The 16,081-nt window shown below is 42.7% G+C and overlaps 1 protein-coding gene across 1 annotated transcript; it reads left to right on the top strand.

Annotated features, from left to right (window-relative positions):
• The first annotated feature begins 2,733 nt into the window (after positions 1 to 2,733).
• LOC311133248 (microfibrillar-associated protein 2-like) lies at positions 2,734 to 12,527 on the top strand. Its single transcript, XM_084166735.1, has 9 exons — positions 2,734 to 2,794; positions 4,650 to 4,709; positions 4,895 to 4,945; positions 7,132 to 7,158; positions 10,695 to 10,778; positions 10,942 to 10,977; positions 11,116 to 11,203; positions 11,302 to 11,375; positions 11,546 to 12,527. The coding sequence occupies exons 2-9, from the start codon at positions 4,679 to 4,681 to the stop codon at positions 11,647 to 11,649; spliced, it is 495 nt and encodes a 164-aa protein (XP_084022861.1). The 5' UTR covers positions 2,734 to 2,794; positions 4,650 to 4,678; the 3' UTR covers positions 11,650 to 12,527.
• The last annotated feature ends 3,554 nt before the right edge of the window (positions 12,528 to 16,081 follow it).

Here is a 16,081-nt window from a genome sequence, read left to right as displayed (position 1 = left end):
CAGTCTCCAGACCTTAATCCCATAGAAAATCTGTGGAGGGAGCTGAAGGTTCGAGTTGCCAAACGTCAGCCTCAAAACCTTAATGAATTGGAGAAGATCTGCAAAGAGGAGTGGAACAAAATCCCTCCTGAGATGTGTGCAAACCTGGTGGCCAACTACAAGAAATGTCTGACCTCTGTGATTGCCAACAAGGGTTTTGCCACCAAGTACTAAGTCATGTTTTGCAGAGGGGTCAAATACTTATTTCCCTCATTAAAATACAAATCAATTTATAACATTTTTGACATGCGTTTTTCTGGATTTTGTTGTTGTTATTCTGTCTCTCACTGTTCAAATAAACCTACCATTAAAATTATAGACTGATCATGTCTTTGTCAGTGGGAAAACGTACAAAATCAGCAGGGGATCAAATACTTTTTTCCCTCACTGTATGTAATCATGTAGCAACCAAAAAAGTGTTTAAAAAATCAACATATATTTTATATTTGAGATTCTTCAAATAGCCACCCTTCGCCTTTGACAGCTTTGCACACTCTTGGCATTCTCTCAACCAGCTTCACCTGGAATGCTTTTCCAACAGTATTGAAGGAGTTCCCACATATGCTGAGCACTTGTTGGCTGCTTTTCCTTCACTCTGCAGTCCAACTCATCCCAAACCATCTCAATTGGGTTGAGGTCGGGATTGTAGAGGCCAGGTCATCTGATGCAGTACTCCATCACTCAGCCTATAGGTGTGTTTTGGGTCATTGTCCTGTTGAAAAACAAATTATAGTTCCACTAAGCGCAAACCAGATGGGATGGCGTATTGCTGCAGATAGCCATGCTGGTTAAGTTCTAATTAAATGACAGACAGTGTCACCAGCAAAGCACTATCACACCACTTCCTCCATGCTTCACGGTGAAAAGCACACATGCGGAGATTATCCGTTCACCTACTCTGCGTCTCACGAAGACAGTGGTTGGAACCAAAAATCTCAAATTTGGACTCATCAGACCAAAGGACAGATTTCCACCAGTCTAATGTCCATTGCTCGTGATTCTTGGCCCAAGCAAGTCTCTTCTTCTTATTGGTGTCCTTTAGTAGTGGTTTCTGTGCAGCAATTTGACCATGAAGGCTTGATTCACGCAGTCTCCTCTGAACAGTTGATGTTGAGATGTGTCTGTTACTTGAATTCTGTGAAGCATTTATTTGGGCTGCAATTTCTGAGGCTGGTAACTCTAATGAACTAATCCTCTGCAGCAGAGGTAACTCTGGGTCTTCCTTTCCTGTGGCGGTCCTCATGAGAGCCAGTTTCAACATAGCGCTTGATGGTTTTTGCGACTGCACTGGAAGAAACTTTCCAGGTTCTTAATTTTCTGGATTGACTGACATTCATGTCTTAAAGTAATGATGGACTGTCATTTCTCTTTGCTTGTTTGAGCTGTTCTTGCCATAATATGGACTTAGCCCTATTTGGTAAAATACTATCTTCTGTATACCAACCCTACCTTGTCACAACACAACTGATTGGCTCAAATGCATTATGAAGGAAAGACATTCCACAAATTTACTTTTAACAAGGCACACCTGTTCATTGAAATGCAGTCCAGGTGACTACCTCATGAAGCTGGTTGAGAGTGTGAAAATCTGTCATCAAGGCAAAGGGTGGCTACTTTGAAGAATCTCAAATATAAAATATATTTTGATTTGTTTAACATTTCTTTTGGTTACTACATGATTCCATATGTATTATTTCATAGTTTTGATGTCTTCACTATTATTCTACAATGTAGAAAATAGTAAAAATAAAGAAAAACCCTTTAATGAATAGGTGTGTCCAAACTTTTGACTGATACTGTATATATAACGGGAGTCTTTGTTTTAATGTATAATAAATCCAATGCTTTAATGCCTGCCATTGTATCCCTGGTTATTATGCCTGCTTGTGATCAAAGGTTCTGTCTGTTCTATTCTGTTAATAATAGTTATGGCCTTTTAACATCACATTAATTGGGGAGTGCTGAAGAATCATGTATAGCATTTGAATGTTGATGGGTTTTAGGGTCAGCACAACAAAACAATAAAGCCCTACTCTGATTATTAAACTTGTGTGTTATGGTTCTCAGTCCTGCAGGATCAGTATCTAATCTACCATGCCTTTTTAATGTATTGTGCTTTTTAAAGGTAGACTTCGCAAAATGATGTCATGAGCAGGACCAGAGATATTGAGATGAGCGAGATGCAACACTGCTCTCACAGTCACACACAGTATCTGCGCATGTGTACGGGTTCACTTTACGCTGCATACAGCGTGGTAGTCAGGGGACCAAAACAGCGGAGCACTTGAGCCTCGTGCTTCATCGCTTTTAGTTGTTGCTGGGGGCCATGACAATACACTTTGCTGTTTACATTCTGCATCTACATCATATCGCAGAGTCTAGGGTAGTGCCCTGTGTCATATACGTGTGTGGAATTGCAATCCATGTCCTCTAGGTGTCAACCTTTCACAGACATCCTGGAGTAGAGAGACATGCACAGAGTGAAAAGGGAGAACAAAAATGGGCCACTGGAATCAATCATGTCTACAGTCTAATGCTTTCAAACCTATATATCCATCCTGAAGGGTTAGGGGGTTTATGTGCAGTCAGTCAGTGCCATGGTCTCCTGACTGGGATTGGCGGGAGTGGGCGATGGGACAGACAGAGGCGGGGAGAGGGGGCTTGAAGGCGGAGCGCTACAATGTGTCGCTCGGTCAGACCGTGCTGAAGTAGGACGCATGAGACTTGCGGATCGCCGGAGCAAAGGGAAATAGAGGTAAGAGCTACAAATTGATGCAAGTTGTTAAAACGAATATATCTACAATATTAAATAATTGCAAAAACACAGAATAAGTGTATTTGTAATCATGTGCGCTTATTTTGATGAATTGTAATATTTGACTTCATCCAAGGTCAAGGGAGTAGTAGGTAGGCTACAGAGTTGTGGAGGTGTTTTGTCATGGTGGTGTGCGATATGAATCACTTATCAGTTATTTGAAATATGCTTATACTGAATGTATCCATCATCAGTACTGGAAGTTATAGCCTACCTCTACAACTTTTATCAAATCATGCAAACTCTCCAAGTTCAATAAAAGCATGGTCAATGCAAGCAGTTGTGACCTGTCAACTTTCTATAAACTAATCTTTTGTATTTTCCTTGCAATTCACGACATGATTGGGTCTTATGGAATGTAGTTATTGGACAGGTATTTTAATAATTTCATTTATTCAGAATGGTACTTTATGTGAAGATTGTTCTAAACTGACTTGAGGTTGTCTATTGGTTTCTGTTTTTACTGGAGAGGGGCAATCTGCACTCCAGGGGGTGGGGTTATAGCTGGGGGCCATGACAATACAATGGAGAGGGGCTGGCCAACATAAATAAAACGAGAGAAAAGCGAAAGGAAAGAAAAAGAAGTGTATTGTGCTTAGAAAAAGAGCGAGAGGGGAGGGGATTAGAGGCAGGGGGAGAAATTACATGCATGTTTTTTTTGTTTTTTTACATAGCGCTTGAAAACAAACAAACTGTGTTTAGTAGGAATGAGAGGAAGGATAAGGAGAGATGGGGCTCTCCCCTTTCATGGTGGAGTTGTTCCCAAGTCCCTATGCTTTGGGGGAGGGGGTCAGTGAGGGCTGGGGAGGGGGGAGAAATGAAATGGGGTTGAGGAGGGGGGTGTAATAGCTCCCAGATGTGTGCTGTGAAAACATATGGTTTCCGATAGCCACTGTGATGCACAAGAGGAATGTCTGAACACACACACACACACACACACACTTTGGTGACATATACCTTCATACATACATGTAAACTCACACATTACAGCCAAGCATATGCACATGTAGGCCACACACCACACCTCATAGTATGAAACATCACATGTGATGACACTCACACATACACACACTGATGATCACACGATAACACACTCAGTGCACAAAAACTCACATAGGCTGAACTGTGATTGTGTGCAGTACAGTTAAGCAGAAGCGGAGGAGTATTTGCTCATTCTACAAGAAAAGTGCTCTCTGCTTATTAGAGAGAGAGAGAGAGAGAGAGAGAGAGAGAGAGAGAGAGAGAGATAGGTGAGAGGGGGAGTGGTTCAGGGATATGACAGAGGGTGACAGAGGGAAAATGAGAGACGTGGAGAGAGGGATATGAAAGATGGGGGAGGGTGGGGTGGAGGGGCTCAGTGGTTCTTTTCCTGGAATTTAGCCCCTGGTCTGTCTGCTTTAGAGCGTTTCGCAGTGGAACAGAGAAAATTAGAAAAACAGAGGGATTGTTAAGAAAGACAGACGTGCCACATTCTTGCTGTCAAAGTTTTCATTTTTCCCCTTGACTGTTTGGGGCCAGGGGAGGGCAGAATGGAGAAGAGAGTGGAGGAGGAGGAGGAGGAGGAGGAGAGGTGAGTCCAGGGTAAAAGAGAACGGGAAGAGGTGAGGCTAGAATGCAAGACAGGAGAGATGGAAGGGAAAATACAAGAGGCCCATGGGTAAAAGAATGTCACAGTTGGGATTCTGAAAAGTGACATAGAAATACATCTATGACACGTAAACACTAGATCTCTCTATATCACTTGGAATCAGTAACCCCTTTGAAAATGTATAAGGTATTCTCTCTCCTCCTCAAGGTCAGTCTACCTCCACACAGAGAGCGACCATGAGAGTCCTCCTACTGCTCTCCATGCCAGGTGAGTCTAGCACACTCACACTGAACACTATATAATATACACAACTCTACTGTAGTGTACACACAACAATAGACCAACCCAATACACATTCTATACAATACTGTTTTTCACATTGTGCTTAACAACACCACAAAACACTTGTCCAGCACCTTTGCCTAAACATTTAGCTAACTTTGCCTCAACAGTCCTTCTGCTAGCCCAGCCCCCCCTCTACCAAGAACACTTTCCTTTCCTGGGTGAGTTCATCCATGTCATCATTACACTGTCTGTCCACGTGTGCAAACATACCGTGACTCAGTACGGTCTCTCCACATCTAGTCATTATTTCACGTGTCTTTTGTCTACCCACCCAGAGGGTATACCATGTCAAATGTTCAATTTTACCAGGTAGATGGAAACACTTCATGTCCTGTGTATGGCATGGAGAGCAGTAGGAAGACTCTCATGGTCGCTCTCTGTGTGGAGGTAGACTGACACTGAGGAGAGAGAAGACCTTATACATTTCCAATTACATTTTACATTTTAGTCATATAGCAGACGCTCTTATCCAGAGTGACTTACAGTTAGTGAGTGCATACATTTATTTTATTATTCATACTGGCCCCCCGTGGGAATCGAACCCACAACCCTACCAACTACCAACTGAGCTACATCCCTGCCGGCCATTCCCTCCCCTGGACGACGCAGGGCCAATTGTGTGCCGCCCCATGGGTCTCCCGGTCGCGGCCGGCTACAATTGGCTCATTCATCCGCCCTCTCTCCCCTGTAACTATTCACCAGGTCATTGCTGTACATGAGAATGTGTTCTCAGTCAATTTACCTGGTAAAATAAATGTTTAAATTAATAAAATTAAAATAAATAAAAAATATATAAAAGTATGTGGACACCCCTTCAAATTAGTGGATTTGGCTATTTCAGCCACAACCGTTGCTGACAGGTGTATAACATCGAACACAGAGCCATGCAATCTCCATAGACAAACATTGGCAGTAGAATGGCCTTACTGAAGAGCTCAGTGACTTTCAACGTGGCATCGTCATAGGATGCCACCTTTCCAACAAGTCAGTTCGTAAAATGTCTGCCCTGCTAGAGCTGCCCCGGTCAACTGTAAGTGCTGTTATTGTGAAGTGGAAACCTCTAGGAGCAACAACGTCTCAGCCGCGACGTGGTAGGCCACACAAGCTCACAGAACGGGACCACCGATGACTGAAACGTGTTGCGCGTAAAAATGGTCTGTCCTTGGTTGCAGCACTCACTACCGAGTTCCAAACTGCCTCTGGAAGCAACATCAGCACAAGAACTGTTCGTTGGGAGCTTCATGAAATGGGTTTCCATGGCCAAGCAGCCGCACACAAGCCTAAGATCACCATGTGCAATGCCAAGCGTCGGCTGGAGTGGTGTAAATCTCGCCGCCATTGGACTCTGGAGCAGTGGAAACGTGTTCTCTGGAGTGATGAATCACGCTTCACCATCTGGTAGTCCGACGGACAAATCTGTGTTTGGTGGATGTTCAAGAGAACGCTACCTGCCCCAATGCATAGTACCAATTGTAAAGTTTGGTGGAGGAGGACTAATGTTCTGGGGCTATTTTTCATGGTTTGGGCTAGGACCCTTAGTTCCAGTGAAGGGAAATCTTAATGCTACAGCATAAAATGACATTCTAGAAGATTCTGTGCTTCCAACTTTTTGGCAACAGTTTGGGGAAGGCAATTTCCTGTTGAAGCATGCCCCCATGCACAAAGCGAGGCCCATACAAAAATGGTTTGTCGAGATCGGTGTGGAAGAACTTGACTGGCCTGCACAGAGCCCTGACCTCAACCCCATCTAACACCTTTGGGATGAATTGGAACGCGTACTAATCGCCAGGCCTAATCGCCCAACATCAGTGCCCGACCTCACTAATGCTCTTGTGGCTGAATGGAAGCATGTCCCCGCAGAAATGTTCCAACATCTAGTGGAAAGCCTTCCCAGAAGAGTGGATGCTGTTATAGCAGCAAAGGGGGGACCAACTCCATGTTACTGCCCAAGATGTTTGACGTGCAGGTATCCACGTTCTTTTGGTCATGTAGTGTAAATAATGTAATTAGTATTTTGTAAATTCTTCAGTGACCACTTACTATCTCATCATTTGCTAACATCTTGAATATGAAGTCATGCAAAAAGACAATCTCCTGTACGTTTCCTCTCAATTTTGAAAGCAGGTGGTCGATGTTATACCCTTGCAACATTTGCAACGTTTTATGTGAAAACCCCACTGTGCTTGAGTAGATCTCTGTTAGTCATCTGTCACACATATAGGTTTGCTTGCCTGTCTGTATCTCTGTCTGTCTGTCTGTCTGCTGTAAGTTTCTCACAATATGTTACCAGTCAATGTAACAAAAGCATGTCTCATACTGTACCTTTGTTAATTTGGCTTCACAGAGGACTATGACCCTGATTATTTTCCAGGTAAGATACTTGTGTGATCTTGTTACCTATATTACTATTACTAGTTTAATAATTCAACCATTTAAAAAAACAAGCACACATAAAACTTGAAAAAGCCATACATGCACATGAGTAAAATCATCGAGGATAACACACAATAAAGTCTGGGACTTACAGTGGCTTGCGAAAGAATTCACCCCCCTTGGCATTTTTCCTATTTTGTTGCCTTACAACCTGGAAATAAAATGGATTTTTTGGGGGTTTGTATCATTTGATTTACATTTACATCATTTAGCAGACGCTCTTATCCAGAGCGACTTACAAATTGGTGCATTCAACTTATGATAGCCAGTGGGACAACCACTTAAAAAAAAATATATATATGGGTGGGTGGGGGAGGGAGGGATTTACACAACATGCCAACCACTTTGAAGATGCAAAATATTTTTTATTGCGAAACAAACAAGAAATATAACAACAAAAAAAATGCAAACTTGAGCGTGCATAACTATTCACCCCCCCAAAGTCAATACTTTGTAGAGCCACCTTTTGCAGCATTCAACAAGGCAAAACTGCTCCAGCTCCTTCAAGTTAGATGGGTTCCACTGGTGTACAGCAATCTTTAAGTCATACCACATATTCTCAATTGGATTTAGGTCTGGGCTTTGACTAGGCCATTCCAAGACATTTAAATGTTTCCCCTTAAACCACTCGAGTGTTGCTTTAGCAGTATGCTTAGGGTCATTGTCCTGCTGGAAGGTAAACCTCCGTCCCAGTCTCAAATCTCTAGAGGACAGAAACAGGTTTCCCTCAAGAATTTCCCTGTATTTAGAACCATCCATCGTTCCTTCAATTCTGACCAGTTTCCCAGTCCCTGCCGATGAAAAACATCCCCACAGCATGATGCTGCCACCACCATGCTTCACTGTGGGGATGGTGTTCTCGGGGTGATGAGAGGTGTTGGGTTTGCGCCAGACATAGCGTTTTCCTTGATGGCAAAAAGTTCAATTTTAGTCTCATCTGACCAGTGTACCTTCTTCCATATGTTTGGGGAGTCTCCCACATGCCTTTTGTCGAACACCAAACGTGTTTGCTATTTTTTTCTTTAAGCGATGGCTTTTTTCTGGCCACTCTTCCGTAAAGCCCAGCTCTGTGGAGTGTACGGCTTAAAGTGGTCCAATGGACAGATACTCCAATTTCCGCTGTGGAGCTTTGCAGCTCCTTCAGGGTTATCTTTGGTCTCTTTGTTGCCTCTCTGATTAATGCCCTCCTTGCCTGGTCCGTGAGTTTTGGTGTGCGGCCCTCTCTTGGCAGGTTTGTTGTGGCGCCATATTCTTTTAAAAAATGTATAATGGATTTAATGGTGCTCCGTGGGATGTTCAAAGTTTCAGATATTTTTGTATAACCCAACCCTGATCTGTACTTCTCCACAACTTTGTCCCTGACCTGTTTGGAGAGCTCCTTGGTCTTCATGGTGCCGCTTGCTTGGTGGTGCCCCTTGCTTAGTGGTGTTGCAGACTCTGTGGCCTTTCAGAACAGGTGTATATATACTGAGATCATGTGACAGATCATGTGACACTTAGATTGCACACAGGTGGACTTTATTTAACAAATTATGTGACTTCTGAAGGTAATTGGTTGCACCAGATCTTATTTAGGGGCTTCATAGCAAAGGGGGTGAATACATATGCACACACCACTTTTCCGTCATTTATTTTGTAGAATGTTTTGAAACAAGTAATTTTTTCATTTCACTTCACCAATTTGGACTATTTTGTGTATGTCCATTACATGAAATCCCAAAATCAAATCCATTTAAATTACAGGTTGTAATGCAACAAAATAGGAAAAACGCCAAGGGGGATGAATACTTTTGCAAGGCACTGTATTTCCATTGTGGTCCTCTTGAAACAAGATGGCTAGGCAAGATCGAACACGGTTGAACACATTATGACAACGAGATAATAAAACTAAAAACAAAGAAGAAGAACATCTATCTCATCATTGCAGTTACATCATAGGTGTCATTGATATGGGCACAGAAGACGTCAAACAGTTCTTTACTTAATTTTTAAAGCTGCCCAGAGAGGACATCGTTTTTATGGGCGGAGGCAACTCATTCCACTCTGAGGCTCCAGTATACAAGAAAGTACCTTTTCCAGCTTTACTCCTGAACCTGTATAAGCACACATTAGCAACACCTTCTCTGGTGCTGTGATTGTGTGCATTCCTAACACGGGGAAAGTAATCAGTCAGATATCTGGCCGCAGAACCATAAATACTCCTGTAAACCAAACCCAGTCTAATCTGGGACACCCTAGCCTCAACAGGCAGCCAGTTGAGTTCCTGAAAGCAGCTCCTGCCTATGTGAGTACGTGGACTCACCTTCAATACTACCCTGATCAGCTTATTCTGGGCTATCTGGAGCTTCCCCTTCATTAGCTTAGATAAGCCCCCAAACCAGGAAGTACTAGTGTAGTCAAAATGTCATTGAATGAGGGCAGTGGCTAGCACTTTCATGGAGTCCTTATCAAGCAGCTTGGACTTTCTGAACAAAAACGTAGTCCTGGCATTAACCTTCCTTAGCACTTTAGTGGCCATGCTCACACCTCCCAAGCTTCCATCAAGGATGCATCCCAGGTAGCTAACAGAGGTTTTTGTAGTCAGCACCTCACCCCCTAACTCCACTCTGATTTCAGAGGACCTACTCAATTTAGGTCTGGATCCAAAAAGAATTGCCTCAGTTTTACCTAAGTGCAGAGATAGCTTATTATCTCCAAGCCATTTGCTAATGTTAGTAAGCTCTGTGCTAAGTATGCTCTCCAACATAGTTTTACTTTTGTGAGACGCCAGAAGTGTAGAGTCATCCACATAAAGGAAAATACGGCAAGAACAAGCATCTTTCATATCGTTAATATACAGTATAAACAGTAGAGGCCCAAGCACGCTCCCCTGCGGAACGACACAACTCATTGGTTTTGCCTGAGACAGTGAACCATTAACCTCTACTACTTGCTCCCTACCTGATAAATAGGACTTTACCCAGCCTAGAGGGATACTGCTTAACCACAGTGCCTCCAGTTTGGAGATTAGGAGACAGTGATTAACTGTCAAAGGCCTTCTGTAGGTCAATCAATCTCTTTCCTGATGAAGTCAGTCAAGTAAAGTAGACATGAATCAGTGGAGTATGTCTTTCTAAAACCCGACTGAAAATCATACATTAGACTTTGTTTGTTGACATATTCATAAATTTGCTAATGTACAACTCTCTCCAGGATCTTTGATGTTATACTGAGGATAGACACAGGCCGATAATTCCCAGGGTCAGACTTTATCCCCTTCTTATACAGAGGTATAACTTTAGTGTGTTTCATGTCCCTGGGAAAGATGCCTTGTTCAAGAGAGAGATTAACGATATGTGTAACACAAGGGGTAATTTGCTCAGCAGAATCTATAAGAAACCTTGCAGGAATATTATCCAGTTTTGATAAACTGATGTAGAGAGCTTCACTGCCCTTTGATGATATACTGAAAAACTCTCTCTCTCTCCCTGTCAGAGAATCCTGACGCGGATGTCCAGCAGCAGGTCCTGTTACAGGGTCCTCGACCATTCCCTGGGCCTGAACGTCCTAGTCCATCTGGTACGTACGTCCACCTATCATTGTCTGCTGTTCAACAATTATTATGTACTGTTCAACATGTATTATCTACTATTCAACATCTACATCCACTGTCCTGTTCTTTTGTCACATTAACAGAAGTATTCCATTTAAATGTGAGTGGAGTTTCTATTTTGTGTTCCAGAGCCAGAGACAGAGCCCACAGAACCTGGCCCCCTAGGTAAGAAACATAGGGAAAGAGAGAGAGGAAGGGAAGGCCCGTTAAAGTGGTTGATGGGATGACTGACTTTGAGTTGAAGTATTATTGCGATATCGATATGTATTTTCTTGCATGGCTCACTTGTTTCGTGTTGTGTAGATTGCAGAGAGGAGCAGTACCCCTGCACCAGACTCTACTCAATTCACAAGCCATGCAAACAGTGTCTGAATAGCCTCTGTTTCTACAGGTATGCTACTGCACCTTAAAGCTGTTACCATGAGGGTATTGAAAGTGGATTTATAAAGTGTTCAATATCACACTGTAACCCCGTGCCTTTCTCCTCAGCTTGCAAAGGGTGTATGTGATCAACAAGGAGGTGTGTGTCAGGACCGTGTGTGCGCATGAAGAGCTTCTAAGAGGTGAGGTTAGCGTACATGTGTGTGCCTAATATTCTTGTTTATGGTGCACAACCCACTGTCCCTAATAAAGAAATGCACGAACACACACACACACACCCACACACAGACACACTCAGACGTGGACAGTACAGGAGCAAACTTGTAACCCTTCTCTCTCTTTCTCCTTGTAGCTGACATGTGCCGTGACCAGTTCTCTCGTTGTGGTGTAGCTGCAGTGAGTGGCCAGTGTGGGTCACTGGGTAGCAGCTGTGGGAAGAGCTGTGGAGGCTGTTGAGAACATAGGACACATCAGAGAGAACCCCAGCCCAAATATTGCCACATCTCTAGGGTCCACATTCCACCCCCTACACCCTTCTCCTCCTCTGTCCATCTGTCCCATCCCTTTTCCTGTTTAATTTTTGACAGTATTCCACATAATCTACAGTACTAAAAAACAACTATTTGTTTATTTTCTCTACTTCTCTAGTGTATCTCCCCTCTCCTCCATTTTTTCATCTCTCTTTCAGAATTATACATAATGCGAAGTGGGATCAGTAGAACGTGTGTATGTAGAAATAAATATATTATTTTATACTCAACAGAACATTGATGACTGTATAACATATCTGGTGCTATAAAATCACTAACATACTGGTGCTAAGGAATGGAAAGCTATGGAATGGAAATCAGCACTCAGTCAGAGATGCACATAAAAAAAAAACAATGTTTTGATCTTGTTTTTTTGCCTTACTGTATCCTATATTCTACATCATTGTGTGGTGTTTGTTGTTTACTGTACCTGTGTTGAAATCATTCATAGTAATGAGGGAACAGCCAGAGTGGCAGCCACTGTGCACTGACCTCAACAACAGAGGCATTATCAGTACTCAATAATCATCCCACTGCCTCGGCACTTACTGGGTGGCGAGCAGCGACAATCAGACTTGAAGAGACGGGTTCTGACCTGACCCCTGATCCCTCTTGAAAGTGTTTTTGTGTAACACAGTCGGCCACGTGACTAGAGCTACGGTGGCTGGTGACCTTGCAGTGAGTGCATAGTTTCACATATCAGTGGCAAGAAGTGGCGGTGCACAAATGGTTACTGTACTACTGCTTTGTAAAACCCTTTCACTATAATGAAGGAGAAAAACATTAAAAACATTTTTTTACTACAACTTCAACTTGGAGTGATTTATTGTGATGAGTTTGTTTGTTGGCACTTTATGAGGATCAATCTGCCCTGTTGAGCTGGTTGTCATGGACACAAACAAACAGGCATTGTAGTCAAAGATCCTTTATCAACATTCATTTATTCCAGATACACAACTGTTCCCTCATTTTCAATTCCACATGATTGATGCATGTGCATTCAACCCTATACATAATCGTGATAGTTATCATTAATGTATCTCAATATGGGCTATTTCTACTTTGTTACAAGTATACTGAACAAAAATATAAAACGCAAGATGTAAAGTGTTGGTCCCATGAGCTGAAAAAAAAGCTCCCAGAAATTTTCCACACGCACAAAAAGCTTACTTCTATCAAACTTTGTGCACAAATTTGTGTACATCCCTATTAGTGAGCATTTCTCTGCCAAGATAATCCATCCACCTGACAGGTGTGGCATATCAATAAGCTGATTAAACAGCATGATCCTTAAACAAGTGCACCTTGTGCTGGGAACAATAAAAGGCCACTCTAAAATGTGCAGTTTTGTCACACAACACAATGCCACAGACGGCTCAAGTTGAGGGAGCATGCAATTGGCATGCTGACTGCAGGAATGTCCAACAGAGCTGTTGCCAGAAAATGTAATGTTCATTTCTCTACCATAAGCCGCCTCTAACATCATTATAGAGAATTTGGCAGTACATCTAACTGGTCTAACAACTGCAGACCACGTGTAACCACGCCAGCCCAGGACCGCCACATCCAGCTTCTTCACCTGTGGGATCGTCTGAGGAGGAGGAGGGGGAGGGGGATTGTGCTAAGGAGTATTTCGTCTGTAATAAAGCTCTTTTGTGGGGAAAAACTCATTCTGATTGGCTGGGCTTGGCTCCCCAGCCTGCCCAGTCATGTGAAATCCATAGATTAGGGCTTAATACATGCATTTCAATTGACTGATTTCCTTTTATGAACTGTACCTCAAAATCTTTGAAATTGTTGCATTTATATTTTTGTTCAGTGTATATACAGTTGAAGTCGGAAGTTTACATACACCTTAGCCAAATACATTTAAACTAAGTTTAACACAATTCCTGACATTTAATCCTAGTAAAAATTCCCTGTCTTAGTGAGGGAAAAAAGTATTTGATCCCCTGCTGATTTTGTACGTTTGCCCACTGACAAAGACATGATCAGTCTATAATTTTAATGGTAGGTTTATTTGAACAGTGAGAGACAGAATAACAACAACAACAAAACATCCAGAAAAACGCATGTCAAAAATGTTATCAATTGATTTGCATTTTAATGAGGGAAATAAGTATGACCCCCTCTCAATCAGAAAGATTTCTGTCTCCCAGGTGTCTTTTATACAGGTAACGAGCTGCGATTAGGAGCACACTCTTAAAGGGAGTGCTCCTAATCTCAGCTTGTTACCTTTATAAAAGACACCTGTCCACAGAAGCAATCAATCAATCAGATTCCAAACTCTCCACCATGGCCAAGACCAAAGAGCTCCCCAAGGATGTCAGGGACAAGATTGTAGACCTACACAAGGCTGGAATGGGCTACAAGACCATCGTCAAGCAGCTTGGTGAGAAGGTGAAGAAATTATTCACAAATGGAAGAAACACAAAAGAACTGTCAATCTCCCTCGGCCTGGGGCTCCATGCAAGATCTCACCTCGTGGAGTTGCAATGATCATGAGAACGGTGAGGAATCAGCCCAGAACTACACGGGAGGATCTTGTCAATGATCTCAAGGCAGCTGGGACCATAGTCACCAAGAAAACAATTGGTAACACACTACGCCGTGAAGGACTGAAATCCTGCAGCGCCCGCAAGGTCCCCCTGCTCAAGAAAGCACATATACATACCTGTCTGAAGTTTGCCAATGAACATCTGAATGATTCAGAGGAGAACTGGGTGAAAGTGTTGTGGTCAGATGAGACCAAAATGGAGCTCTTTGGCATCAACTCAACTCGCCATGTTTGGAGGAGGAGGAATGCTGCCTATGACCCCAAGAACACCATCCCCACCGTCAAACATGGAGGTGGAAACATTATGCTTTGGGGGTGTTTTTCTGCTAAGGGGACAGGACAACTTCACCGCATCAAAGGGACGATGGACGGGGCCATGTACCGTCAAATCTTGGGTGAGAACCTCCTTCCCTCAGCCAGGGCATTGAAAGTGGTTCGTGGATTGGTATTCCAGCATGACAATGACCCAAAACACACGGCCAAGGCAACAAAGGAGTGGCTCGAGAAGAAGCACATTAAGGTCCTGGAGTGGCCTAGCCAGTCTCCAGACCTTAATCCCATAGAAAATCTGTTGAGGGAGCTGAAGTTTCGAGTTGACAAACGTCAGCCTCGAAATCTTAATGACTTGGAGAAGATCTGCAAAGAGGAGTGGGACAAAATCCCTCCTGAGATGTGTGCAAACCTGGTGGCCAACTACAAGAAATGTCTGACCTCTGTGATTGCCAACAAGGGTTTTGCCACCAAGTACTAAGTCATGTTTTGCAGAGGGGTCAAATACTTATTTCCCTCATTAAAATGCAAATCAATTTATAACATTTTTGACATGCGTTTTTCTGGATTTGTTTGTTGTTATTCTGTCTCTCACTGTTCAAATAAACCTACCATTAAAATTATAGACTGATCATGTCTTTGTCAGTGGGCAAACGTACAAAATCAGCAGGGGATCAAATACTTTTTTCCCTCACTGTGTGTGTGTGTATATATATATATATATATATATACACACACACACATACATACACAGAGTACCAGTCAAAAGTTTGAACACACCTACTCATTCAAGGGTTTTTCTTAATTTGCTCTATTTTCTACATTGTAGAACAATAGTGAAGACATCAAAACTATGAAATAACACATATGGAATCATGTAGTAACCTTTGCCTTGATGACAGCTTTGCACACCCTTGGCATTCTCTCAACCAGCTTCATGAGGTAGTCACCTGGAATCCATTTCAATTAACAGGTGTGCCTTCTTAAAAGTTAATTTGTGGAATTAATGCGTTTGAGCCAATCAATTTTGTTGTGACAAGGTAGGGGTGGTATACAGAAGATAGCCCTATTTGGTAAAAGACCAAGTCCATATTATGGCAAGAACAGCTCAAATAAGCAAAGAGAAACGACAGTCCATCATTACTTTAAGACATGAAGGTCAGTCAATCTGGAAAACTGTGCAGTCGCAAAAACGATCAAGCGCTATGATGAAACTGGTTCTCATGAGTACCGCCACAGGAATGGAAGACCCAGAGTTACCTCTGCTGCAGAGGATAAGTTCATTAGAGTTACCAGCCTCAGAAATTGCAGCCCAAATAAATGCTTCACAGAGTTCAAGTAACAGACATCTCAACATCAACTGTTCAGAGGAGACTGTGTGAATCAGGCCTTCATGGTCTAATTGCTGCAAAGAAACCACTACTAAAGGACACCAATAAGAAGAAGAGACTTGCTTGGGCCAAGGAACACGAGCAATGGACATTAGACCGGTGGAAATGTTCCTTTGGTCTGGAGTCCAAATTGGAGATTT

Source organism: Coregonus lavaretus (assembly GCF_964263955.1).
Source record: "Coregonus lavaretus genome assembly, chromosome: 8".
Classification (NCBI taxonomy): Eukaryota; Metazoa; Chordata; class Actinopteri; order Salmoniformes; family Salmonidae; genus Coregonus; species Coregonus lavaretus.
This window is presented reverse-complemented; position numbering and strand designations above follow the sequence as displayed.

Coding starts and splice junctions, on each gene's coding strand:
- LOC311133248 (XM_084166735.1), top strand. CDS start 4,679: ATGAGAGTCCTCCTACTGCTCTCCATGCCAG. Junction 4,946..7,131: donor AGAACACTTTCCTTTCCTGG/GTGAGTTCATCC, acceptor TTGGCTTCACAG/AGGACTATGACCCTGATTAT. Junction 10,978..11,115: donor CACAGAACCTGGCCCCCTAG/GTAAGAAACATA, acceptor CGTGTTGTGTAG/ATTGCAGAGAGGAGCAGTAC.